A 27540-nucleotide genomic window follows, 5' to 3' on the forward strand; every position below is an offset into this window, starting at 1 on the left:
CAAGTCAATTGAAGCTACATTACATAAAATACAATAAATATTCATAAAATGCACATCACAGACGCACAATTCACATTTAAATACAGACTTGGAACATTGACATACAAATTAAAAATTAGCTTATAATGTAATAGTAACTCCTCAATTATCGTCACTTGGCCAACTGGGACATCATGCGTACCAGTTTGTCTTCGTCGGCGCCACTGAACTTTCCCACACGTCTGTTGTTCTTGATGAAGACGAATGTGGGCAAGGAATTGACTTTATATTTCTCGGACAGCTCATCGTATTTGTCTGTATTGATCTTGATGATGACAGCTTTTCCGGAATGTTGGGTGGCCATCCTTTTCACGGTCTTCTCCATATCCTTGCACGGACCACACCAGGTGGCATAAAAGTCAAGCACGACCAGTTTTCGATCAGCAGCCTCGAGGCGTTTGTAAAAATCGTTTATTGAACGAATGGCCGTCATTTCAAAACCACTTGTCTTTAATTCCTATTAATTGTCTATAGATATTAGAGTGGCTGACGTTAACTAGCTTAGTTACTATCACAAAATGTCGTCTTTTTAGCCGACGCTGGTACTTATAGGCAGCATTCTCTTCGAATATCAACTGGAATTATAACGGCGCATCAGGCTTGGAGAAAAATTTATGTACCATATTCAAAATGGCCACACATATGTATGTGCGAAGCATGTGGTTGCTATAAAACGGGACTATTCCAAAAGTGCAGTGCTGCCACATATTTTTCCTTATATGGCCACTGTGCTCGTTGGAAGCGCGCGCGATACGTTAACTTTGTTCGTACCTAAAAAAAGCCCGTGCTATTTAAATTTGTATAAACTCTTGCGTTCGGACAAAAATTGTGTTTTAATAATCAGAAAATCGACATTATCAATTCGTTTTTAAAATATGTTAGCATTGTTTACGCTTAACAAACGCGTTAAGTTTTTATGGGAGTGAATTATTTCGTTCGAGAAAAGGTACAATTATTGTAAATCGAACTTAACTTCCCTGAAAGTGAACGTGGCGAAGTGTGCGCCTTATCTAGACGTCAATTTTTGAACACCAAACGGACCGGTTTAGCTAAAAAAAATATCCGTAAGCACTCTCCTTGAATTGTACCGAAAACGAAACGTTGTCTGTTTCTGTTTTCAGTTGACGTACATTTGACGCCGCTATGGTATACCTTGTGCAGAACAAAGAAGACCTGGATCAGCAATTGGCCGACGCTGGTGAGAAGTTGATCGTTATCGACTTCTATGCCAATTGGTGTGGACCATGCAAGATAATTGCTCCTAAGTTGGAGGAGCTGGCATTACAATATGCTGACCGTGCTGTTGTCCTAAAGGTGAATGTTGACGAGAACGAGGATATCACCGTCGAATACAATATTACCAGCATGCCGACTTTTGTGTTCATCAAGAATGGTGAAGTACTGGAAATATTTGTCGGTGGAAATTCTGATAAATTGGCAAAATCAATGGAGAAATATGTGGGTGGGACCGATGTACCGCCGGAGCAGCTTCAGACAGTATCGAGCTCGCCCTCCGAAAGCGGCGCCAGCAGTAGCGGAGTCTGCGAGCTACGCAGTCATGCCGAAGCTGAGTGCGAGCCGGCAATGGATGGCGAGGGCGTTTTAGAGAACTAGCACCATATTTAATACTAATAGTACTTTATTGTTTAACCATTAAGCACCAAAATACACACACACACGCACATGAAGACACATTTGAAAATATGTACAATCGGCAGGATGTTATGGAAATGGTGACGGAACAGATTTCCAAATTATAATGTTCAATAAAACTTGTCTTGTTGCTAAATGGAAAAAGAAACATGTTTTTAACGTTTCTTTGTAGCATTTAGAGTTTATTTCTATTTATATTTAGCGCAGTTAAAAAAAAGGACCCTGCATATTCAAAATAAAGCTTTGAATGGTGCGCGGATAGTATTTTCTACATATCTGTATGTAATTAATCGTATTCTATTATGTCCGTTTACTTCTTGGCGAACGTAATCTTCATAGCATGTGTGGGCGTTATTTTGAAGCCTTGCAACGCCTCCTTGGCTGCATTACTCTGCAGTTCGGTGGTGAACTCGACGAAGGCAATATCGTGACGATTAGGCACCAAACGCACTTCTTTGAAGCCAGGAAACTGGTTGAACAGCATAGACAGCATCATTTCGTTAGTCTCCTCGGGCAAATTGGTGAGGAAAAGAATTTGATTTGGTGGCTGTTCCGTTTGTGTATTGGGGTTGGCGTTTTCGGCACTGCTGGGCTTCTTCTTTTTATCTCTGTGAAATGGAAAAGTCATTTAGGAGTTCATTGAACACCCACTTCTTTAAAACTTACTTCTTTTCGTCGGCGCCTGGAGCCGGCTTAGGTGGTTTCACCTTCTTTGGACGCTCCTTGAATGTACCCTTCAGCTTGGCCACAATATCCGAGTCCGATTTGGCATAGGCAATGCGCATTGGTTTGTCATAGAAAGGAAATCCTTGCATGGTGCGCAAGGCGTTGGAGGCGCTGCCTATCTCCTTGAATACGACAAATGCCTGACCGCGCATTTTCAGTGTTTTCATTGCAACAATGTCTAGAATTTGGCCAAACTGAGAGAAAATAGCGTAAAGCGATTTCTTTAACTCCTCCTTCTTGATCTTTTCGTTCAGGTTGTTAATGTAGATAGTTTGATTGGGGCGAACGTCCATTTTGTAGCTTTTATTTTTTTTTTTTTTTTTTTGATTTAGGTTACTTTGCACAGTTTAATGCAAAGAATTATTTGGCCGTCCACGTTGGTTACGAGGAAAACGCCATCACCAATTGTGTTTTTAGTGCGATGTTAGCATTTAAATATTAGACTTAATTGTGTTTAGAAATTGTGTGATTGATTTGTATGAGCTGGTATTTTCGTTAGCAAAAAAGTTATAAATGCTGTTGTACTTTAGCAGTGTTGGGAATTGCTGTCTTGTAGTGGTATATTTTATACAGCTGAAGATTATATGCGAGGCGTTTTCCACCACTTCACATGCGTCACATGTGTTGCAGTTTATCACCTTCATTTTGGCTAGTGTTGCTTTATCAAAACAGTGGCCTGATAAGAGTCTGTTTATTTGTTTACATTCTGCGCTTGAGAGCTCGCCTTTATATTGATGAAACCAAGGTATTTTCACGAGGCTGGGGAAAAGTGCGGTGTAACCTCTATTTCTGTTGGCTGCGAAGTTCCAGTATTCTGTTTCCCATTGGTTTTGGATTAGTTTGCGGATTGAGTTGATAGCGTCGTTGATTGACCATCTCATTATTATAAATGATCCATGAAAGGGGGCCACTTTTGCGGCGGCATCTACCAAAGAGTTTTGGGGAATGTCTTTATGACCAGGTATGTAGTGGATCTCAACGGAGCGGATTTGATTATTCTCTTTTATTTTCAGTAGGATGGTTTTGGCAATGTAGCTGGGTTGAATGGATTTCTGAAGGGCCTGAATGCCGCTGCGGCTGTCTGTAAGGATGGCTATATTTGAATAATTGTGAGATATGGCATGATCTAAGGCTTTGTCTATTGCAATCAGTTCTGCAGTGAGCGACGATGTAATTTTGTTGGTATAGAAACTGTCGATGAACTTGGAGTTATTGTGGAGGAATGCAGCGCTGGAGTGAGTATTAGTTACTGAACCGTCTGTGAAGAAAACTTCAAAATTCCTTTTTTGGAGGCCTTCTAGTTTTTCTTGGAATAGCTGATGGATTATGTTCGGATTCGCTTGATGTTTGTTTGTTGCCGATCCTTTAAAGAAGTTTGTGTCCGTGCAGAGCTTGAAGCAGTAGATATATGTGTTGTCGTGGAGTTGGATATGGTTTAGAATATGTGAAAATTCGTTGTATATTTTTGCATAGTTTGTATTGCATGATGAATTGTGAAGTAAAGTTTTGCTAGCCGGTAAATTGTACGCGAAGACTTTGACCAGTTCTTTGGCTGTTAAGAATTTCATTCTGTATTTTGGGGGCAGCTCTGCTGCTAGGTGGTAGATGATATTGATTGGAGTTGATTTAATCAACCCCAGTGCTCTTCTTAGATGAAAGTTCGTGTGTACGGCGATCTTGTCTGTAGCTTTTTTCGAGAGGTTGCTGAAGGATGAGCAAGCGTATTCCAACTTTGATCTTATGAATGTTCTGTAAAAGAGCAGGCCGCGTTTGGGATTCACCCCAAATTGGCATCCGTTCAACAACCTTAGAAAGGCGCATGACTTGTTGGAGTTTGAGATGACTTGAGTTATGTGGGAAATTGGGGAATTGTTTGCTGAAACGAATCTTCCCAAGTATTTTATTTGGTGAACTTCTTTTAAAGGTTCTCCTGCGTGTGAGATGTTTAAAAGATGTCTGCGAGAGTTGAAGTGTATGATGTTGGATTTGTTTGGGTTAAATGAGAGGTTAATTTTTTTGCATTCCTGTACAAAGGTTGAGATTTTTTCCTCTAAGAGATTTCGTGCTACGATGAAGTTCGGGTGGAAGCATAGGAGAAAGAAGTCGTCAGCAAATTGAAATAAAATGCAGTTTGAATCTGTTATTCTGTGCAGGTCCTTTGTGTAGAGGTTGAAAAGAGTTGGACTGAGACAGCTGCCTTGACTGACTCCTCTGTTGATTGTAGTGCTGCTGTCACCAAGAATTAAAATTCTTTTTTGAAGGAACCCTATGATCCAGGCTGTAATGTGAGGATTGAAGTTCATTTTTTGCAATTTATTGGATAGAATGGAGATATCCACGCAGTCAAATGCCTTCTGAAGATCAACGCATGCAGCCACCACTTGGTAACCTTTTTGTTTGAGGTCTGATGTTATGTTTATTAGGTCGTTAATGCATTGTGATGTTGAGTGGTTTTTTCGGAAGGCGTAGGATCTTTTAGGGAAAAGGTTCAATGAGTTAATGTGTTCGTCTATTTGGAACTTTATAAGTCCTTCCAGTGACTTTAGGAGAACGCTGAGTAGGCAAATGGGTCTATAATTTTTGACGCTTGATTGGTCCAAGCTTTTCTTCGGGATTGGTACTATTTTGATTTTTCTCCATTCCTCTGGAATATCACCCTTCAGCCATGTTTTGTTTATAATGTTGAATATATCTTTCTTTTTTTTCGGAGGTTAGAGATTGAAGAAGTTTGTAGGACACCCCATCCAGGCCTTTTGCGGATTCTGGATTTTTATTGTTTAGGAAAAAAAGGAAGTCTTCAAAAAGCAGGGGAGTGGGAGGGGTCTCGCTCAGATGGAGATTTGCTGGATTAAACTGTGTAGTGTTGCTTGTGATAGTTGGAATATTTTTCAAAAGCTTGAGGAAAGATTCGTTATCATCTTTGGACCAGCTGTTACCAACTTTCTTGATTTGTTTGTAGCTTTTCAGGTTTTTTAGTTTATTCCACATAATCTGTGGAGAATCAGAGAGCTCTTGAAGGAAGTTGCTGAAATTTTTCTTTTTACAGATATTTATATGTTTCTCCAGGTTTTTTTCTGCTTCGATAAGAAGTCTGGCGTCGGTGAACTTTTTAGTTAAATAAAATTTTTTCCTGCAAGCATTTCTGATTCTGAAGAGTTTTTCGGCCTCTGGGTTCCACCATTTTTTTGGGGTATATCTATTGTTAGTTGGAATTGTGATGGTATTTTGAATTTGTATTTTTTTTAAATCTGAATGTAGTTTGTTGAGATTGGAGAAGTTAAGTTGTCCAAAGTCCTTGGATAATTTATTGTATAGAGTTTTTTTGGTTAGAACGTTGATATGAGTAGAATTAATTTCAATGAGTATTGGGAAGTGATTGCTATTCGTTAGTTTGTTATTGGAGGTTTGCCAGGAAATATGTAGATTTGCAGCGTTGGAGAAAGTGAGGTCAAGGAAGGAAAACTGTACTGGGCTATGTGAGTAGGTGGGTGATCCGTCATTTAAGCATATGAATTTGTTGTCAATCATGGCTCTTTCTATTGTATGACCTTTGGCGTCTGTGGATGAAGTTCCCCATATGGTAGATTTAGCATTAAAGTCTCCTCCTATTATTGATGGATGTGTTAGAGAGGCGCTTATAGCAAATAGTTCTTTTATACCAGTTTTGAAGGTGATGAGATTAGTGGAAGGGGGGGAATAGGCACTGAAAATGTTGATGTTGTTGGAGAGGTTTAAAGTTTGAATTCCTATTGCTTCTATTGAACATTTGAGATTTAGCAGTTTAAATTTAATATGTTTTTTAATGTATATACCAACTCCTCCGTATCCATCATCTCGTGTCTTACAGAAAAAGTTAAAATCGGCCAAACTGCTGGATGAATTATCTTTAATCCAAATTTCTGATAAGATCGCTATGTCAATGTTGTTGTTAACGAGATACATTTCCAGAATATTTTTATTGTTTTTACTTATTAAACTTTGAATATTTAATTGTAAGATTTTCATGGTGTATTTGTGGTTGAGAATGGAAGTATTTGGTCGTTTATTTTGGCTGCATCTATTTTTGCGTTAGCGTAATTGAGTTGATCTCTTAATTTTAACAGAAAGGTTTTGGTGTCGGCCTCTTCGAAATTGTTATTTTGTTTGCCGATGAATGCCGAAAGTTGAAGTAACACCTGTGTTAGTTCTTTCTCGGCAATTTGTTCGGGATATTTTATGGGGATGAAAGCGTTTTCTTGCAGTTGAAAAGTATTTTCTGTGATAGTTTGCCTCCATTCATTCATGGTGGCAAGAGCTTTTTCGTTTTCCCTAATTTTGTTTTTATTGTTTTTTACAGTATTGGCGAAGGAAGTGAGGGAGTGGATTTCTCTGGCAGCCTCTTTGTTGCTGTCATAAGTATTAGTTACAATTGAGTTGGACCATATAGGTTTGGGAAAGGCCTGTTCATTTAGGTGGTCGGGAGCTTCTTTATGAAAAAGGGATGGATATTTAGCACGCACTTCTTGTCTTGATAGATTTTCTAGTGCCATACATTTTTGGATGGCAAATGCCTTCTTTCTGGCTGGGCAGCTGGTATGGATTGCAGTGTGTTCCCCCTTGCAGTTGCAGCATCTTGTGTCAGTACATACAATGTCCTTGCCGTGGCTTTCTCCACACTTAATACACTTTGCTTGGCTGCATTTGCAGTGCTGTGCAAAGTGGCCAAATCTGAAGCAGCGGTAGCATTGTGAGAAAGGAATGAAGGGGTGTACTTTGACTTTGGTGTACATAAAACTTATTTCATTCGGAATTTGATTTCCTAGAAAGAAGAGTTTCACTCTGTTTGTGGGGACGAGAAGTTCTTTGTTGTCTTTGTCTTTTCTCATTATTCTGAAAATTTCAATAATTTGGATGGGCGAAGAGATAAATTCTTTTAGGTCGACATCATTGAAATTAGTAGGGACTCCAAAAATTAACCCTGCTTTACAGATAAAATGTTTGAAAATTTTTGGATCATAGCCTTCTGCTCTTAAGCGAACGTCTTTTTGAAGGGCGTTTGCACCTTCTGCAGAGCTACACGTGATTTTGCATCTGCCAAATCCTATTTTACTGATATCGACAATTCCATTAAGATTAAGTTTATGTATAACTGCCGATAAGCTGATAGCATTTATCGGTGCCCTTTCCGTGCCCGTTTGACGTTTGTCAACATAGACTATGAAAGCACCTTTATGTGCTGAGTCATATTCATACCTGACAATAGGATTTTGAGATTTTTCTTGATTCATTGATTCATTTTCTTGACTATTTTCCTCAATTACCTCCATGCTTAATTGTTTGGTCGGTTCGATACTTTTAATTGACTTCTTAAGTTCGTTGATAGAAGGATAATTTGCCTGTTTGGATAAGCCTAGTGGTTTGGTAGTGATTTTGTATTTGCTGACGCCCCCGGGAGGGGGGCGCTTGGTTGCCATTTTTCTTTTTAACTTGTTTCTTGATTCCGTGATTTTCAATTTTTGACTTCGGGATGGAAAATTCAAAATTGGAAGGAGAAAGAAAGAAAGAAAAAAAAAAAAAAAAAAAAGAGATGTCAAAAGTGACGGTTGAATGGGGTAAGCAGTCTTTTTTTTCCAAATTACGACCTCTCGGCTCGGATGATGAAAAGCGACTGTTGTAGCTTTTATTTCAATTCTTTTACAAATACTTCCTATTTACAATGCGCGTGAAAATTTATTTAGCTTGGCAGCGGCGACCGACTAGGGATGCAATTCTTTCGATAGCAGTCTTACCGATATGTGTTCTCATCGATGTTTACTCAGGTAACTCCGCAATGCACGTTTGTTCCTTTTTTTTTACAGATAATTTTGAATTTAATAATACTCTAATGCTTAAAATATTGCTACGTTACATAAAATTTGTATTAATCTATATATAAGAAATCAACATATCGATAACGTCGATATGAGTAACTTCGCAATGCCCGTTTGTTGTTTTTTTCACAGTTAATTTTGAATTGAATAATACACTAATGCATAAAATATTGATATATTCCCTAAAACTTTTATTAAATATATATATAAAAGAAATCAACATATCGATATCGTCGATATGAGTTAACGATGTCCAAAGGAAATTCTTACCTACCGGTTATCGCTTTGCCGGCATAATTCTACTATCGCCGGAGCGGTCTAATAAACGAGTTTATGATTTGGAATCCCTTTTGTTTTTCTTTTTAAAACCTCTGTGCCTACAATTGCTCGTATGTTTCCATGCTCGGACGACAAAAAGGATCGCTATGCCAAGCTGTCTTTCCTTGGTGAAGGTCAAGTAAGTGATCTGCTCCTGCATCTGCATCCCAGAATCGGAACATGGTATTTATTTTCGAGCTTTTCTTCAATTTTGTCTAGTTTGCCATTGTGTACAAGGCACGCGACACCGTTACCAGTCAAATTGTGGCCGTAAAAAAGATCAAGAAGGGCAGTCGAGAGGATGCCCGCGATGGTATTAATCGCACGGCACTGCGCGAAATTAAAATCTTACAAGAGCTGCACCATGAAAACATTATTGGTCTGGTTGATGTTTTTGGCCAGCTCTCAAATGTCTCACTGGTGTTTGACTTTATGGACACCGACCTCGAGGTTATCATCAAAGATACCAAAATCATACTCACTCAGGCCAACATTAAGGCGTACGCGATTATGACTTTACGTGGACTAGAGTACCTGCATATGCACTGGATACTTCATCGGGATTTGAAGCCTAACAATTTGTTGGTGAACAGTGACGGTGTACTGAAAATTGGTGATTTCGGCTTGGCCAAAAGCTTTGGCTCACCAAATCGCATCTACACGCACCACGTGGTGACGCGCTGGTATCGCTCCCCGGAGCTGCTGTTCGGTGCCCGCCAATATGGTACAGGCGTTGATATGTGGGCAGTCGGTTGCATACTGGCCGAACTTATGTTGCGTGTACCCTTTATGCCGGGTGACTCAGATCTGGACCAGCTGACGCGCATATTTGCCACCCTGGGCACACCCACCGAGGCCGATTGGCCGCACATTACAAAGCTGCACGACTACCTACAGTTCCGTAACTTTACGGGGACGCCCTTGCAACACATTTTCACAGCAGCCGGCAATGATATGATTACATTAATGCGTTGCCTCTTCGCCATGAATCCGCTAAAGCGTTGTTCGTGTCGGGAGGCGTTAAGTATGCCGTATTTTGCAAATAAACCGGCACCAACCGTAGGACCTAAGCTCCCCATGCCATCGGCGATACTTGCGGCAAAGGAAGGCGCCAATGCTCAGGCCGGTGACGAAAAGCCGGTGGGGCTGAAGCGCAAGCTCGTCGAGACGACAGTGCGTGGCACAATGCTGCCTCAGAAAAAGAAACTCCAATTCTAAAGAGTCCCAGACCTAATGTTATTCGCCAAATGCATTTATGTACCAATAGTTTAATAATGAATCTGAGATGGCGCGAGTAAGAGTATAACATTAAGAGTAAACATCATGATAGCGATGCTTTAACTGTTGATGTTCTTGTCTTTTCTGTTTTTAAAATATACTTTCCAATCGTCTTTCAAAATTTGTAGTGATAGTTTCGTTGCACCGTAGAAGGGAGAGAGCTAGCGAGCTAGCGAGCGAGAGAGCGAGAGAGGGCGAGAAACCAGAAGCAGCACGGGAATTGTCGGAGGAGCATGTCGGTGAAAAAATGGGGCACGGAGCTTGCGCGCACGGAATTAGCGCGTCGTCAGCGTGCCGAACTGCGCTTTCGGTACGGCAATAAGCTGTCGGATCTGAATCTGCGCAAGCTTCGCAGCAAGCAAAGCAATGGGCCGGCATCGGCACTGCCAGGACAGAAACGTCTGACAGCATCGACGCCGGCGCAGGCGCCGAATAAAACAGACGCTTCTGCTGCCACCGACGACCGCTTGCCGCAGGTGCGCTGCATTGCGTCCAGCTATGCGGGTGTGCGGGACGTTGGTGTTTTGACTACGCCGACACTGTTCGAGGACACCGAGCAGGATGTGAAAGAGGAGAGGGCTGAGGTTTTAATAAAAAGCGAAACAATGCCTCAAGCCCCATCCCCAGCCCCACTATCCCCATCATTAATATTAAAGCAACAATCAGTGCAGTCGTCGCCAGATGAGGAGAAGAGTAAACCCGCTTCGCGAAGCTTGTATGTTCCTGTCGTGGAGAATCGCGCCACTGAGCGTTGGCAGCAGTTGGCCGCCACTGTGCCGGCGCTGTTCCGCGCTAGACGGCGACGGTTCAAATGCATGGATGAGCGTCAACGTGAGAGGCGTGAGCTGTTCGATGCATTCACGTCCAGTTTTTGTCGTGGCCGCGCCTAACCAGCTTATGTTCGACTTCTTTTTCTTCTTGACTTGAAGACATACATATATATATATAAGAAGTTCTGGTCCGTAATTAGGTTTAAAACTACAAACGCAATCGAGTCCAATCCGATTGAATTGATCGAATATAAAATATTCTTTTGACCCCATTAAATTCGTGCAAATAATAAAAAAAATAATTGGTGCTCTCAAATAATAAGTTTTTCGCGTCGCCGGAAATAGTCAACATTAATTTAGGTATGCTAGCTTTACATACATACTTATATACTTCCTTGGAAATGCACTTCTCCGATTCAAGCTTTGAAACATTATTCTTTATAACATCAAGAATCATCATTATCTTTTAAAATCCTTATTCGATTTCTTAGTAAAAGAAAAAGTGGTTCATACGAATACTTGTGCAAAGTTTTCTAGGGCAGCTACATATATGATATAGTAGTCTGATCCTAAACTATCTCACCAACGAACGTCAAATTTAGCAAGATAGTTTAGATGGAAACAAAAAAAAATTATTTAAACATAACCAATTCACTTGATAGTTCCTAATGATAGCCTTATATAGTTTCAGGAATAAGAAGTCTATGCAGGGACTGTAATCATTATGAGTGTTATTAAAAAAAATCACAAAATAATGATTATTTTTAATTTTATTAATTCGTTCACAATTTAATAATTAATTTTGAGTTTTACTTTAATTATTAACCAATAATCATTATTTTTGAGCAAAAAAATAAAACGCAAGCTGTAGATTTGTCTAGCACATAAGGAGAAAATTTGTATATATGTATCTTTAATCAGTGAGTCAAGGCGAACATTTAATTAATTAATTTTTAAATTAACAAAAAAATTTTTAATTTATTTTAAATTTTGCAATGAGTCCGGCGTGAGGTTGCGCCTCAGATCTGATTACACCAATTTAAAACAAGTGGAGGTGTTGAAGTCGGGTGTCCCCACTTTGAAATACTCTGTACATATGTATGTATGTATGTGTAGAATAATTATGGCAATTAAAAAAATTAAGAACCTTTGGCAAAAACCTCCTTTGGTATTCGAACTCACGTAAAGGGTGTATAATTGCACATTTAAATAGGAATTGTGTCTATGTGAGTGTATGCATGTCTATGCATGTCTCTTCGTGCCTGTGTAAGCATGTATGCAGTACAAAGTTCAACCAAAGCACCGTCAACAACAACAGATGCGGGCAGCGCTTGAGCAGGGAGAAATAAATACGGACTCATAATCACTAACTGGAAGTATTTGTCAAATTTGAGTCAAAAATTAAAATTTATAAATCATGGTGGAAATGCATCCTTAAAAAGGGACATCTGTAAGTTCCTCGCTCTCCCAAAGTTACTATAAGTAAATGATTTTTTCGTTAAAAAAAATAAACATTATTTGCGGTCCCTGAGTCTATGTTTAGAACTCGCTCCGTAACAGTTATTCAACTAATATACTCGTATATGTATGTACATCCAACATTTCTTTGGTTGATGCATGATATAGTGCAGCGATTTTAAAGATATTTGAGAATGGAGGGAAACATTCATAAGGCCTCATTATTATAAAGTTCGTTTAAAATGTCGTATTAAACCAAAATCTGTTTACACCGATCGTTGATATGAACTGATACTATGCAGCGATGCTTTTTATTGAAACGAGCAGACCGATTATAATTAAATAATATCATAACGAAAAATATTGTTATATTATCATTTTGTATGGATGCAAAGGAGTGTGGAAGGTGGTGAAGATTTATTGTAACAGACATGTGGTATGATGAAAAAGTGGCGCAAACAAAAATTTGGTATAAAAACATTTTATGTACAGAGTATAAACACCGATGAATAATTCCTTAACGAAATAGAAATAGCCGAGCAGGCAACGAAATGTTATCCTAACTACAATACGTGTCCAATATGCGTTGAGTTCTTCAAAAATATAACCCTTCAATTGATTTCAGATTAGTATAAAATAGTATTGATTTGATTGGTCACATATAGGCATTACCACATCGTGCGGTAAAATAAAGTAAGATTGTACAAGTACCTACATATATGGTCGACGACGAAAAACTTTTCAACAATCAATCAATTCAAATGCAATTCGAATTTATTCAAATTCATTACAATTCATATGCTTCGATTTGTTCCTTGGGCAAAATTCGTTGGCAGCACAGCTTGTGAGATTAAGGGGGGTTGGGGGGAGTCCCCTAGAAACACCGACATCTGTCTCGCGGGCACTCCGACTGGTAATTAAGGCACTCATCCATGCAGTAAGTGTCGGCTCCTTCGCGTCCCTCCAACTCGCCAATGGCCACGCACTCTTGACTGAAGGTAAAGAATAATTGGAGAGATTGGTTTTGAGGGAGACTGGAATTTATGCTTACGGGCAATAACAGGCGGTCTCGGGACAGTTGGGTGGATATCGCAGGCAATTGATTTCGCACCAATGGTCGATGCCGGGCAGAGAACGAAACGGTGGCGCTCCAATGCACTTCTGATCGCTGAAAGAGGGAGGAGGGGGAGGAGTCGATGATTCTATCTGGTAGAAGTATGTCAGAATTGTATTTGTTTTGGTTATGTTTCTTGGAACTTCCAAAATTTTTTTTATTAGTAGCTCTGGGCTTTTCATGTACAGCACTGCAGAGCTTCAGCGGCGTCGCCGTTTGGCCGAATTCCGTATTAGCTACGGAAATGCTCTTTCCGAACATAACTTAAGGCGTCTGCGCACACCCGTGCCGAAGACCCCGACCCAGTCGACAGTCCCGATTTCTTCAGGCTATCAGCCGCGCACTCGGATGAGCAGCGCTTATAGCTGGCAATTGGGCAGCTTATCCACGCCGCGACTCCTCTTCGCTCCCATGCGGATGGAGGTATTTCCCCCCATGGCCCCATTGCCAAATCACAGGGCTATGAGGATACTGCAGAAACGGAAGCGTGAACAGGCCCGGCTGATGGCGATGACGATGATGTCTGATGGAAGAGCCGCTTCTCGTGTTCAATTTATGGAAAACTGAGAGGCACGGCAAGAATTAAAAAAAATTTAATTCAGCCAAGAGCATTGTGGACGTTTATTAAATTATAGAAAATTAATAAATGTGCGTGTTAAAATCATCTTAAGGATAATGGGAAATTTTAGTTGATGTCGCAGAACGAATATTCAACTCATCTTCGTCTTCGTCCCTATTCCATTTCCAAGACAAAATTCGGCCTTTTTTCGTTTCCTAATTCGATCACCTTATATGGAAACAAAAAACAAACGAAGAGCAAATCTTGTTTAAATGAAGGATGTGTCGGGAGTGGCCCTCAATAGGACTTTGTAAGTCTGAGGAGCACCCTAAACGCTACTCATATATATATTCTTTGCACGGTTTCCCTCGACATTAGAATACTTTCATCACTAAATGAGGGTTGTTCCCAATACAGAATTATGCGGAAAAAATCTCAAATACACACAATTTTTAATAATCATGTTACCAAAAGTGTTGCCTTGAAGTAATTTCTTTCCAATAGCAACTTCGTAAGTAATTTCGATTCCACGTATTTCGGTTGCAACCGGAGGTCTGAATATTCCACAGCAATTCTATAACTTCAACTTTGGTTTTACTGTCAAATTCAATTTATTTCGTCATGGACGTCATCCGAGTTTCGGATTGATATTTTTGCTTCTTCTAGCTACACTTTAGAGCCAAAATAGGCCACAAAATAGTTTTCGTTCACAGTTCGGGCAACCATTAAATACTTTACATTTCAATCAATTTACATCCAAAATTTGTGAATCGCATTGCAAACCAAAAAAAAAAAAAAGAAGAAACATTTCAACGCGCTCATTGAGAAGTCAATAATAAAATAGAAAAGAGAGAAAATAAAGAGACAGATCAAGGATAATAGAGGGAGAAAATAGAGAACGATGAATCGACAACGCATAAGGGAGAGGCCAACAGACAACCGGGACAATGAGCAAGATCCTTTGCCACAACCCCCACCCATATATCTTCAAGGTCAGCAGCAGCAGCAGCATCTCCAGCAACTCCTACCTCAACCCCAAGTCCAACAACAGCCCATTAGGCGAAAGACAGCTTACACCAGGACAACGCTGCCAACGCGCAACCTAGCGGGTGAGTAGCTCCTTCTGTGTCCGCTGATTACTCAGCTATCCAATGCTCGCTAGAGTTTCTCGCTAACCCTACATTATACGCTATCTTATAAATTACCGTTACCGATTGATCGATTATCGATTGATTCAACAATTGCCAACTTCCTAGCGATCGCGTACAATTCGACGATCTTTGTTGGGTGAGTGAGTGAGCCCGAACTTTTACAAATATTTGATATCACTTTCTAATTATATTATAATAAATATATTACTAATAATTGTTATTAGTTTTTTCTCGCCAGAACACCACTCTGATGTGGTTGCCTAATATTCAAACAAAAAAATCTTTTATTCCGATCTCCATGCTCACGAAGCGCTCACGCACGTTAAGCCACGCTCACGCACCGCTCTACTCTCGACCAAAATTATTATACAAGTACATATGTATGTATATAGCAACGACTAGAGTTTGCGAGTTTGCTTTGGCTCTGTCTTTCGCTTTGTTTTGAACTCCTGCTTTCCTGGCTTTCTTTGCCCAAAAATAATGGCGGCTTTTCTCATCTCTTCTTCTCTAGCCCCGCAAGGAACACGCAACAACGGCCGTTTAAAGCGCTTGCAGAGTCAGGATTGGGGCATGCCTATAACCGCCTGTGCCGCAGCCACACGATTGACTAGCGGCGCCTTGGGGCCGGTTAATGCTGGCAACAACAATAACAACAACATCCACAACCACAATAGCATCAGCAACAATAACAACAATAATAACAACAACAATAACAACAGACGTTGCGCACCTCGTCACTTTTTGCCACGCGTAGCCAGGCTGGGACCAAAGTCGCATCCCATGACAAAGGCAACAACGATGACGACGACGGCAGCGGCTGCGGCGGCCGTAGCCGCAGTTCCACCGGCTACAGAGCGACCCGGCACACCTTATGCGTCAAATGGTGGCAACAATATAAGTAACAACAACAACAACAACACCAACAACATTAATAACTGCGCCAACACTGAGACACCGGAGACGCCACCGCCTACAGCGCGCATGAATGCGGCTCAGCGACGAAAGATAAAGCTGGCAAAGGCTTTTCGGCTGCCCGATCAACAGAACAAGAGCTTCGTCTATCTGTGCAAGCCGGTGAAGCATGTCAAGGAGCTGCTGACGGCGCGTCAGTTGCGCAACTCCTCGGATGAGTTCGCTAAGCAGCTGGACATACAGTTGGAGCCAAAGCATTCTTTGTCCGCCCGTACACTCTGTCAGGATGAGGACGATGGGCTGGAGGGCAATGGTGAGAGGGAACGCTATTGTAAATCACCGGATGAGAACTCGGACAATGGGGAAGAGTATGCGCTGGCCCCACTTATGGAACTGAGTTCCAGCTCGGCCAGCAGCTTCAACACATCACCGCAACTGGAATTAAATCTGGGGGATCATCATTCGGCGACTAGCTTTCATGGATTGCTTCACAGTCAGCTGCTCGGCATACGTAAGCGTGAGAATATACTGAAGTCGGCGCTGTGTGCCTTCGAGACGGTGCCCGATGCCAATCCCCGGATAGAAGACGCACTAGATGGGGATGGTCCACATAGCCACACAGCCTTCTCCTCGGGCTCCCCGTCGGCGTCACCCTCCGGCTTGAGCGTAGATGGTGGCTCGAATTCACCATTGCAGTTGAGCCAACTAATGGATGCGGCGCAACGTAAGCTGGAAATTGATCTCGTATTCAAGAATATTCCGACGCTACAGCGTGAGATTCATTTGCTGCAGGAGATTGGCGAACGGCTGGAGGCGACCTTGCGCTCCAGTCCCCAGCTTAGCAGTGGCTGTTGCCTGCAGAACGACTCCTCCAGCATATACTATACGCCGCGCACTACGCTGGCCACCTACAGCTACGAGGCAGTGCCTATTACCAGATTTGGATGTCGGAGGGTTGAGCAGCTGCCGGTGGCTCGTCAATGCGGACGACTCTGTGCGCCGGTGCGCTTTTATGGGTTCATCAAGGAGTTCCGCATCGAAACCAAAACACTGACCGAGCTCAAGACAGGGGATGAGACGCAGTGCTTCTATTTGCCCGCTACCGGCGGCCAGGGAAGCGGAGAACTGCGTCGCACCTCGTTTCGCAAGCTCAAAGAGAATCCCAACGTGCTGCTACAGCAACTGCGTCCACTAACACCGACACGTCCCTTCAATTTGTTGGAACAGGATGCCATGTTCTTCAATAGTGTTGCTTTTGGCAGTGAACCTTTGGCGGGGGGTGGCGGCCTGGGCCTTGCTGGCCTTGGTGGCGTTGGTGGCGGTGGTAGCACCAGCAGCTCGGATCATGCCCTGGCCCGTGAGCTAAGTGGCCAGCCCTTTGCCCGACTGCTAAAGCCACCGAGCTGCGGAGCCAGCAGCAGCTATCAGAACATGTCGCTCTTCCTAAGCAATCCACCAACGCTGCCGCCCAGCTATAACGAACGCAGCTGCTCCGAAGGACGTCTTTTGGGGGCCGCATGCACCTCGTGTCAGTATCAACTTCTAGCAGCACGCCCAGCGTATACGGCAACGAGCAGTTGCCTGTTGCAGTTGCCGGACGCAAGTGCTGGCCTTTCTTCGGAGGGTTCCGTACACAGCTTGCGCCGCGTTAAGTGTCGCACCTCGTTGCGACCCCCGGCGCCGCCGGTGAAGCGAAGGCCAAAGCTGTCAGAGCGACGTTTGGCCGGCGGACGTTCCGCATCATCACCGCACTTGGGCATGGGCTGCGCTACCCGGCAGAAGGAGCTGGAGCAGAAACATCAGCTTGAACAGCTACAGGAACGTAAGCGCCAGAGCTCCTTGCCACGCACTTTGATGCGAGCTCAGGTGTCGCAAGCACAGCGTACTCGAAGGGTAGCACCGGTGCTACCCGAAAAGAATGTTAATCCCAAAATGCAACTGGTGAAGACCGTACTAGTGGGCCTGGTGCAAATAAGCCTCTTTCTTGTGCTGATCATGGCCTTTACATATCCGGATATACGCTGCTGAGCTTACACTAACCCGCATCTAGGATCTGCAACCAAACCAACTACGAAAAGCAATCATATCGATCGAATATTCGACTCCACATCCACATCGCATTTCATCAAAATTATTCAATTTGTGCTGAGAAAATTACAGAAGTTACAAATGCTGCCCAATTGTAGGGCCATTCTAGGTTCTGTAAATTTCTAACCGTTTCGAATCAACCGGTTTTAGTACTCGCGGCCCATCTACTCCTGGCATCATTAGTGGTGCCGCGCGTTTTAGCTTTCTACAAATTTCATGTGTCAATTCTTGAATTAAACACTTCAGTTACGTTTAACCGGTTATGGAACGGTTATACGCAACTGATACAAATCGAAAAATGTACCGTTTCCTTTGGAGATAACAAAATGCCGAATCATAGATTGGGTTAAATGTTTTGTGTTTATTTAAGCAAATATTTATACAGCTGTGATCAATAATATGTTGTAGTGTGGAACCATAACCGTTTACGATACTAAAATAGGCTAGCTTAAGTGTGGCTCTTAAGCCCTTTGAATATAAGAAGTCCAGAGATGAATGTGTATGCTTACAGTTATTTTAAAGCATTGTTTAAATACAGCGCTAAGAAGTGCAGTTGTGGCGACTTAGCGATTAAGCGGGTAAGCGGGTAATTTTTAAGCGGTAGGACGTTTGCGTTTCCGCGCATGTCTCGTGACATTGCTAGAAAGCAAAGCGAGATTTATAATTAATGCGGCTCAAAAGTAATTTCAAATCGAAGCGGTTAATGCTTATAAGTGAGGAAACGTAGTTTGCGAAGCTGAAGCGGTTAGTATAGCGGAAACGGTTAATTCTAGAGTTCGAAGTGGAGAGTAAATTAGGGTACGAGTATGTAAGAGGTGAGAATCACATATTGGAGAGAATTACATATTGAATCGGTTCTAAATCAACCGGTTAAGATATACTAATTATAAAAAATTGTATCGGTTACCAAACGATCAATAGTTCTTCTATCGAAATCGATATCGAAAACCTGTTACTCACCGCACAATCAATGGGAATATGTTGTTGTCTTCCGGGGCACGATAATCGCGATAGTACAGCAAATATGGAGATTTATTGTTGACGAAAATAGGTGGCACACCGCCTCCAGTGTTCGATATAATCGCAATATCGGCGCAGTTGCGGAAAGTTTCTGTTAAAACGAGAGAAAAACATTGAAAACCAACCACCAACCAGCCAACGACTTCTATGTGGAGATGGACTTACCCGCCTTGCCGCAGCCTACGGCTTCGGTACCATTGGAGCAGGTGCCCCACATATTGGCCGTATAGTAGGTCCACTGAAGGACGCACTGCGTGCAAGTCACATAAGGAGGCAATCGCACACGATACCGGAAGATGTCCTTTTTCTTGGCCTCACGCGGTATGAGAAAGCGGTGCTCGCGACTGCCCGAAATAAAGAGCGGATACCGATCGAAGCACTCCTGCGTCGCCTCTTGCCGTGGATTATTGTTGGGACAGAGGAACATCTCGAAGCGGCCGTAGTGGTTGGCAGTCAGCTCCACCTCCACGTCGATCTCCTGCCCTGCCGTGTAGTAGCGCGAAATGATGCCTTTCGCAAACTCACCGCCTGCCTCATGGGGTCGCGGTGACTTCACGTGATACGCATCGCCACAGACCCCACAGCGTCCGCTGTTCTGCTCCCACTGGACAGCATAGCCGCCGCAGAAGAGTTCGTTGTCATTGTAGTTAACCGGATTCGGGTAGCCGAATCGCCACATAGCATTGCGCGCTGGCGGATCCATTAAACGTCCATGTCCCAAAACTGTGGGCAGCAGGGCCAACTGTATTTCCCATATTGAAGAAATAAACAATATAAAATGTTAGAGTTGCGGAGGAAAGAGTCTGTACCGAATAAAAGTACAATAAAATTAATGTAGCTTTGGAATTGTGGAGTGTGCAGTTGAAATGCAGAACTTTGCACGGGAAGGGAACGAAAATCAAAAAATCTTATAAACTCGTAATGTTCCGAGACTAGGAGAGCCTATATAGCATGTCAATTGAGGTGAATGGATTTTAAACCGTTTCCGAAACTCAGGCGGCTCCCTCGATCGACTGGCTTGATACCTTTCGATTTTTTCCTACGACGTTCTTGAAGTAAAATATCTAGAACAAGAGAGAACGCTACAGTCGAGCAAGCCCGACAGTGTAATACCCTGTACCCAGGTAAACTTCCGTCACTGAGTTATATGCGCCCATAGCAGCAGCAAAAAGAGGAAGAAGAAGAGTGAGCTTGTTGCTGCAGTTTGGGGGGGTTGTACTGGCGAGAATTTGTTTTGCTAATAACTTTTCTTAGAATTGACCGAATTGAATAAAATTTTATACAACAGTAGACAATTTTATATTAATTATGTGTGCAAAGTTTGGTTTAGGTAGCATTTGAAATATGGACGCTATTGACGAACTTCTGTAGCGGGGGAAGGGGGGGAAAATTAAAAAAAAAACATAAACTCGTCCTTACTCGGACCTAGGAGAATCTGGATGCCAACTTTGGTTATTCTAGCTTTTATAGTTTCTGAGATCCTCGCGTTCATCCAGACGGACGGACAGACGGACGGACAGACGGACAGACGGACGGACATGTCTAGATCGATTTCTCTCGTCATGCTGATCAAGAATATATATACTTTATGGGGTCGTAGATGCTTCCTTCTGTATGTTACATACTTTGCACAAACCTAATATACCCTTTTTACCCTACGGGTACAGGGTATAAAAATCATAACATCGATTATAAAAAGTGCAATTTTGCAAAATTGCTCAAATGCGCTTAAAAGAGTTCGCTTTGGCGTTGCGACTAATAATCTTTATTTCTTTATTATTTATTTATTTAATAGATCTACAAATAGTGCTGTCGATACAGATTACTAATATTAAGTGCTCATTTAAACTTAAAAAAAAGAAAGACTCAAAAATAACTATACAATAATGTCTATTTAATTTATTTTATTTGCCATTTGGCCAGATATGCCCCGATTCACAGCCATATGTTGTCAGAGACATTATAGACCAAAAAAATTAAATAAGAGAGAGCGCTACAGTAAAAAATCCTGTACTCTTCACAAAAAAGCAAAATTAAAAAAAAAAATATTAAAAAAATTTAATTATTTGAATTAGGTAATTAAATTAAATATAAAATATTAAACACATACATACATAAGTGTCTATGTACAATTTCAATAGAATAAATTTACATCAGAATCGTGTCCCTGCGTATGCAGCACAAAGTTGAGCCAAAGCAGCAACAACAGCGGCGGGCAGAGCTGCGAGCACAGCTTCGGCAGAGACTATATTTAAGGCTATAACTTTCTTCATAATTCACTTATCATTATGAAACTTCGCATATAGACACATAATCACTAAGAATTACCAAATTTTAGTTTGAAATTTCAAAAATTACGGGAGTTATGGAAAAAAACAGGAATTGCGGGGGAGTCGGGGGGTATAAGCACAAACTTGTCCTTTCTCGGACTTAGGAGAATCTAGATACCAAATTTGGTTATTCTAGCTCTTACACTTTCTGAGATCCTTGCGTTCATACAGACGCACAGACCGACGGACGGACGGACGGACATGACTATATCGACTCGTCTTGTCATTCTGATCAAGAATATATGTATATACTTTGTGGGGTGTGCAGGGTACAGGGTATAAACATATATGTATAGTAGAGTAGAAACCTAAATTCTGCTTAAGAGCTATCTATATGAAGGAAGGCAGAAAGAGAAAAAGGAACAGAAGAGAGGTGGGGGAAAATTTTATTGCCAGTCCGGCCAGTTTAAAGCCCACGAAATCGATCAATAAATAAAACATAAAGCGTAATCTATGTCTGAATTAATACTGACTTGTATGGTTAAAGGAAAACTGAATTATGTATTTTTTAATGTCAAGGAAATACACATTTCTCTTAGATTCCCATTTTATGAAGTGGCTGTTTTCGATGCTCGCTTTGAATAGAATATTCTAATTGGCCATTCAATACTTTAAGTATCGTACCTTAAAGACGTTGAAAGACTCGCTTGATTGATACATACATATGCCCTAGTATATTATTAAATGAGAATGGTAGAAAACATTGATCTAAATCGTAAATCGCATTATGTATTTTATTGGAGGAAAATATAAATTCAAACTGATCTATACATATTTAGTGTTGTTGTAAGAGAACAATTGAATGTAAAATATATTTTGATATTTGTTATTTTCTGTGATTCTTATAATATTTTGATTTTGATACTCCCGGTGAATATTCTACATAACTATAGAGATTTTACAAATTCATCTTTAGAAATCCTTTATCGCAAAGCCTTATAAAAAAGTTAGGGGATGCTTGATATCAGAAACCACTTCTTAACAAAACATATTCCAGCAGCATATAGTATTACGGGCTTATTTATTGAGTTTCCAGGCACTTTGGTCTGTTTACTTACCAATGTGACCAGAGCCGTGTACAATGCATCCATAAGTGCTGCCAAATCTATAAAGGGAACAGAAAAGAGAGCAGAAAAATGCCATTATCAGATAATGCATATGAATTTGAAGAAAAGAAAAAGAACAAACAAACAAATAAAACGGGTTTGACAGCGCGCCTACATTACCAAAGCAGCCCCCGCGTTGAAAATACATTACTTTCGGCCCACTGTGCGATCGGCGACCCCATAACTATGTCTGCAAGGACGTCCACCTGATCGACTTTTAGTTTTCACAGCTTCTCTCATGTTCAACACGTTTAAAAGAATAAAAAATTATAAAAAGAATAAAAATGTCAATGGCTTGAGCCCTTTGGCTGTTGTTTTAAGCTTCGGTCTACATAGTTCAAACCTTCCATGGACTGCCTGAGCCTCTTCTTCGGTGGCCGGCCTAAACGAGTTTATTTTTTATTTACTTATTTGGCTTTTTTTTTCTTCTCTGTGCCAGCCTCGCACACACATGAGGCGTGCCCCTGCGCTAAAAATATGCCACAATCTCATTGTAGCCGAAGTCTTCGCTTTTAGTTGCTCGCATTTATGAGAATCTTTGGTTGATTGAATAGAGTTGGAATTACGTCTTAAAAATCGAATGCAGATCGCATGCCAATGAAATCAAAGGTTTGCTTTGATTATAAATACCAAAAACGAAATGTTTATATTTTGAATATTGGCCAATGACTTCTTTACTACCAACAACAACAACAACAACACTAATGAGAAATCAAATGTTTCTTTAATGAGCTCAAAACGCTTGCCGCTTACCTTTGTTTGAAGCCACAAGTTTGTTCTTTTCTTTTCAGCAGCAGCGGGTCTTTGCATAAATTCTAAACCACTAAAATGGAAATAGACTTTACTCATGCCTCATATTTTGAGCAAGCCAGCTCAGATTTTTAAAGAACTGTATGTTATTTAAAACGACTCTAAGTGCCTTTTTTTTATTGATGCAGTAATTTAAAAGCAAAATATGCTTCCAGCGGTTAATCCATTTTTGATAAACATATGACCTACGATAATTGGAAATTAATTGATAATTATCTTCGGGGAAATCTCTGACCACTTACTGCTGTGAGTTGGACTGGCATTTAAAATTTCCCCCACCGGATTGGAGATTTCCCTCTTTTTCTTTTCGTCTCTCTCTTTCCACCTTTCTCTTTTTCTGTTTCTCTATCTCTCTTTCCTTCTTTCTTTTTCTCTTTCTCGTTCTACTTCGTACTTTTTCTAATTAGTTGTTAAATAGAATTAATTTTTCACCTTTATCTACTATTTGTATAGTTTATTAGATCTTAAATGTCTCTGACCACATATGGCTGAGGATCGGGGCATAGCTGGCCAATTGACAAATAAAATTCCCCCAACGTGTCGGAGACATTAATAGACGTCATTGTAGAGCTTTGTGTTAGGCTTTTTTATCTTTTAAATGTAGTTTAATTAAATTAAATAATTAAATCGGTAGTATTATTGTTGATATTATGAATAAAACTAAAGAAAAACAAGAAAGGAATGCTAAAGTCGAGCAGGCTCAACTCTTAAATACCCTGTACCACCCCACAAAAAAGTAATTAAATTAATTAATTAATTAAATTAAATTAATTAACTAAATTAATTTAATTAATTAACTAAATATTAACTAATTAAATATAAAATATTCCATGCATGCATACATACATTTACATTTACATCAGAATCGTGCCTTATGCGTGTTTGTGTACTTGCACATATGTATGTATGTGTGCATTGGGCCTGGTTATATGGCTATAACTTTCTTTCCGATCATTTTATCATAATGAAACTTGGCATACGGATATATAATTACTAACCTAATGTGACTACCAAATTTTAGCTCAAAATTCCAAGAATTACGGGAGTTATAGAAAATCAGTAATAGGGGGGGAGTGGGGGGGCGGATCAGAAAAAATTAACAAACTCGTCCTTTCTCGGTCTCAGGAGAATCTGTATACCAAGTTTGGTTATTCTAGCTCTTATACTTTCGGAGATCCTTGCGTTCATACAGACAGACAGACGGACAGACAGACGGACAGACGGACAGACAGACGGACAGACGGACATGGCTATATCGACTCGGCTTGTCATGCTGATCAAGAATATATATACTTTGTGGGGTCTACCAAGCCTCCTTCTGTGTGTTCCATGTGCACTCGCACAAAACTAATATACCCTTGTACCCTTTGGGTACAGGGTATAAAAATAATGGAGTAATTCTGCATTAAAGCAAACATGACTTTTTTAAAATATTTCTTCCTGATGATGCATAATATTAATGCATTGTTTAGGTAAATCTTCTATCGCCATAATCATGATAATCTCGCATGACTAGAAGACATTGTTGAAAAGAAGCGTCGACAACCTTGTGGGTTGAACCAGCCGCTTAAATATCTCTATCTAGATGTCTGCTCTATTGCATAAGTCTATTCATAATGCATTCATAATTGGTTTAATTTTAGGAGACCTTGTGATTGGTAAACCTTTTCCCATTTCATCACAGCCAGGATAAAATTAAAATATAAGCTTCTGGGTGTAAAAAAAAAAACAAATTTGGGTATACAATTAGATCTCCCCCTCCACCGGTGAAGATGAGTAATAATAATGCTGTAAATTTTACTGATCAAACAAATAAAGCTATATTAATTACTGTTGTAATAAAATGTACGGCCCCTAAAATTGAAGAAATTGCAGCTAAATGTAAAGAAAAAATTGCCAAGTCTACTGATGGTCATCCGTGTGCAATTTCTGATGATAACCATTTTTAACTATTCTACTTACTAGTGAAACAGTTAAAACTGGGGGGTAATATTCAGAAAATTATATTATTTATTCCTATTCTAATCAGTCTATTAAATGATCTACAGATGATCTATATTTTTCCCACTTGTGGGTTGAATGTACCACAATAGTAGTTGTTGAACTCTATTTCTTCAGTGGCTGTTGCTGGGCATTGATGAATGAATGTTGAAAGAATTGGTATTTGAATGAGTACAGGTATGCAATACAAGTATATATTTTATGTACATAGCACGACATTGTACAATTGGCAGTAATTGTGCAATCCAGACATATTTTGCACAATTTCTGCATATGTAAATAGGGCTCCAGTCAGCCACTCAATCAATCAGCCTTAAATTGCGCAATAAGCCAAAAGGGTTGGCAACAACGTCGGAGACCATCTTCTTTGGCAATTTGCTAAACTTACAACTTAATTTCGGGTAACTTGGCCACTCGGTTGTTGTTCGGTTACTTGTCAGTCTGCCCCTCTGTCTGTCTCTCTGTCTCTCTGACTGTCTGTCTGTTGCAGTGCGTGCCCTGTGGTCTTGACTGAAAATTCGTGTATTTTAATTTGGCTGCGACATTCATGATAAATTTTGCACGCACTTCGTTACACAACCTTACGTAATGAGATGTCCCTCCGAGTTGGAGGGACGTTAAAATTTGTTGTTATGGCTGCATGGAATCAATTAAAATCCATGCCATATGCATGAGTTTAAATGCTTGCAATACATGTACATTATACCCTTGGACAGAGTATCTTTAAATTAGACACTAATCGAGTATAAAGATGAAATAAATATCAACTAAGATTGTGTTTTCGATACGAAAGTTGTTGTTAAACGGAGTTGAAAACAAGTGGAGAAGCTAAAGTCGGGTGTCCCGACATTGAAATACTCTGTACTTATGTCTAGAATAAGGAAATTAAAAAAAAAATGTTGATCGATTTCACCTCTCTCGGTACTATTCAAAAAACCCCCATAGGGGGAAGTGGGGGGGGGGGGGGAATCAAAAAAATTAAACAAACTCGTATAGCGTATACACCGAAGGCATCTTTGTGCAAAATTTGGTGTCTCTAGTTCTTATAGTCTCTGATATCCAGGTGTTCATACGGACAGACAGACAGACAGACGGACAGACGGACGGACAGGGCTAGATCGACTCGTCTTGTCATGCCCAACAAGAATATATACACACTCCTTCTGCCTGTTACATTTTTCACTTCCCGCAAACCTAGGATACCCTTGTACATTTCATGTATACAGTATAAATATTAATATTTCAATTCCAAAATTTGTCACTTACATTTTGGAGTGCATCGGAAACTATCTTTAGGAATTCAACATTTAAAGCGACCAATTGGTGAAAGGGTATACTAGTTTTGTGCGAGTAAATGTAACAGCGTTCTATCTTGTCTATATCTGAATAATAGCATTTGTGACCTTTACGAGCAAAGCAAATATTTCAAATTAACGAACCATATTTGTAGGGATGGTACTGTACTTTAGTTGCCAGCGTCTGCATTTTTGAAATTGACTGACTTGGTTTTTTAAATGATGTTGGCTGGTTGCTCCTGCCTGTCGGTCCCATTCCGCTCCACTTCTTTTCGTTGCATTTAAACGCTCTGAATAGCTTATTGATTGCTGGGGCCACCATTTGCGTTCAGCGCTGAGCATTGAGCTCGGTAGCAATTAAAAATCAAGTGCTCATGCCTAATTACATGCAAAAAAGTTGGGAGCAAACATCTGTTCAGTAAATTGGCGCCTTTGGCGTTGAATTTTAATTTTAATTGGAACGCCAATGTAAGGCGGCTTAAGGAAGACAATAGCGCACAACCATTATAGGTATATGGTAAATAAATGTGACAAACAATAAATAACAATGCGTAAGACACACACACACACATTTTGTACTTAACGATGAATATCATTTTGAACAAGTCACGTTTTTTTGAAAATCTATGTTTTTTTTTGCGGCATGACAAATTGATTTCAATTTGTAGGTTCGTGGCCGGCCAAATGTCCAAGCTTGGCTCCAAACTCATGTCAAAGTCAAATAACCCAACCGATTTGCAAATTAGTGTACGACCGACCGGCATTCCAGATCTGGTTCTTTTTCATATCATCAATGTCTTCTGGTCCGCGCTTAATTACGTCTTGGAGTGTGGCCTAAGCTAGTCGCCTCACTAATTGGGCCAGCATCGAGCAAAACAAAATAAAAAAAAATAATAATAATAATAATAATAATAGGAAAAGAGAAAGATGTGCTCGAAGACTTGGCACAAAACCAATAGAAGACTTCATAGGCTACTCATATGTTTATGTAGTATATAGTATTTGTATCTGCGTTTAAGAACTTTTTTTTGTTTGATGACGGCTTTTTTTTTGGATTTACATT

General features: G+C 40.5%; 6 protein-coding genes across 6 annotated transcripts; 3 read left to right on the plus strand and 3 right to left on the minus strand.

Moving 5' to 3' along the window:
* Positions 1–15: 15 nt before the first annotated feature.
* Positions 16–546, minus strand: LOC115627338 (thioredoxin-1). Its single transcript, XM_030522983.1, has one exon. It carries the CDS (start codon positions 470–472, stop codon positions 152–154), a length of 321 nt encoding a protein of 106 aa, XP_030378843.1. The 5' UTR covers positions 473–546; the 3' UTR covers positions 16–151.
* Positions 547–961: 415 nt separating this feature from the next.
* On the plus strand, positions 962–1771 carry LOC115627337 (thioredoxin-2). The gene is made up of 2 exons (XM_030522982.1): positions 962–1103; positions 1161–1771. Exon 2 carries the CDS (start codon positions 1183–1185, stop codon positions 1651–1653), a length of 471 nt encoding a protein of 156 aa, XP_030378842.1. The 5' UTR covers positions 962–1103; positions 1161–1182; the 3' UTR covers positions 1654–1771.
* Positions 1772–1853: 82 nt separating this feature from the next.
* LOC115627336 (U1 small nuclear ribonucleoprotein A) lies at positions 1854–3201 on the minus strand. The gene is made up of 2 exons (XM_030522981.1): positions 2359–3201; positions 1854–2300 (listed from the first exon to the last, which is right to left on the minus strand). The coding sequence occupies exons 1-2, from the start codon at positions 2709–2711 to the stop codon at positions 2003–2005; spliced, it is 651 nt and encodes a 216-aa protein (XP_030378841.1). The 5' UTR covers positions 2712–3201; the 3' UTR covers positions 1854–2002.
* Positions 3202–8571: 5370 nt separating this feature from the next.
* On the plus strand, positions 8572–9984 carry LOC115627333 (cyclin-dependent kinase 7). Its single transcript, XM_030522978.1, has 2 exons — positions 8572–8724; positions 8805–9984. The coding sequence occupies exons 1-2, from the start codon at positions 8659–8661 to the stop codon at positions 9801–9803; spliced, it is 1065 nt and encodes a 354-aa protein (XP_030378838.1). The 5' UTR covers positions 8572–8658; the 3' UTR covers positions 9804–9984.
* An 85-nt stretch (positions 9985–10069) lies between these two features.
* Positions 10070–10942, plus strand: LOC115627334. Its single transcript, XM_030522979.1, has one exon. It carries the CDS (start codon positions 10097–10099, stop codon positions 10751–10753), a length of 657 nt encoding a protein of 218 aa, XP_030378839.1. The 5' UTR covers positions 10070–10096; the 3' UTR covers positions 10754–10942.
* Positions 10943–12965: 2023 nt separating this feature from the next.
* Positions 12966–19665, minus strand: LOC115627219. The gene is made up of 4 exons (XM_030522841.1): positions 19101–19665; positions 18876–19026; positions 13143–13259; positions 12966–13083 (listed from the first exon to the last, which is right to left on the minus strand). The coding sequence occupies exons 1-4, from the start codon at positions 19636–19638 to the stop codon at positions 12966–12968; spliced, it is 924 nt and encodes a 307-aa protein (XP_030378701.1). The 5' UTR covers positions 19639–19665.
* Between the last annotated feature and the right edge of the window lie 7875 nt (positions 19666–27540).

The sequence above is a fragment of the Scaptodrosophila lebanonensis genome, unplaced genomic scaffold, assembly GCF_003285725.1.
Source record: "Scaptodrosophila lebanonensis strain 11010-0011.00,11010-0021.00 unplaced genomic scaffold, SlebRS2 tig00000092-arrow-pilon, whole genome shotgun sequence".
NCBI lineage: Eukaryota > Metazoa > Arthropoda > Insecta > Diptera > Drosophilidae > Scaptodrosophila > Scaptodrosophila lebanonensis.

What these genes read in the sequence shown, in the direction of transcription:
- LOC115627337 (XM_030522982.1), top strand. Translation starts at nt 1,183, where the DNA reads ATGGTATACCTTGTGCAGAACAAAGAAGACCTGGATCAGCAATTGGCC.
- LOC115627333 (XM_030522978.1), top strand. Translation starts at nt 8,659, where the DNA reads ATGTTTCCATGCTCGGACGACAAAAAGGATCGCTATGCCAAGCTGTCT. An exon ending in CTTTCCTTGGTGAAGGTCAA is followed by an intron (nt 8,725 to 8,804) that starts GTAAGTGATCTG and finishes AATTTTGTCTAG; the next exon opens with TTTGCCATTGTGTACAAGGC.
- LOC115627338 (XM_030522983.1), bottom strand. Translation starts at nt 472, where the DNA reads ATGACGGCCATTCGTTCAATAAACGATTTTTACAAACGCCTCGAGGCT.
- LOC115627336 (XM_030522981.1), bottom strand. Translation starts at nt 2,711, where the DNA reads ATGGACGTTCGCCCCAATCAAACTATCTACATTAACAACCTGAACGAA. An exon ending in CCAGGCGCCGACGAAAAGAA is followed by an intron (nt 2,301 to 2,358) that starts GTAAGTTTTAAA and finishes TCCATTTCACAG; the next exon opens with AGATAAAAAGAAGAAGCCCA.
- LOC115627334 (XM_030522979.1), top strand. Translation starts at nt 10,097, where the DNA reads ATGTCGGTGAAAAAATGGGGCACGGAGCTTGCGCGCACGGAATTAGCG.
- LOC115627219 (XM_030522841.1), bottom strand. Translation starts at nt 19,638, where the DNA reads ATGGATCCGCCAGCGCGCAATGCTATGTGGCGATTCGGCTACCCGAAT. An exon ending in CGTAGGCTGCGGCAAGGCGG is followed by an intron (nt 19,027 to 19,100) that starts GTAAGTCCATCT and finishes TCGTTTTAACAG; the next exon opens with AAACTTTCCGCAACTGCGCC. An exon ending in ATATTCCCATTGATTGTGCG is followed by an intron (nt 13,260 to 18,875) that starts GTGAGTAACAGG and finishes TCCCTCTTTCAG; the next exon opens with CGATCAGAAGTGCATTGGAG.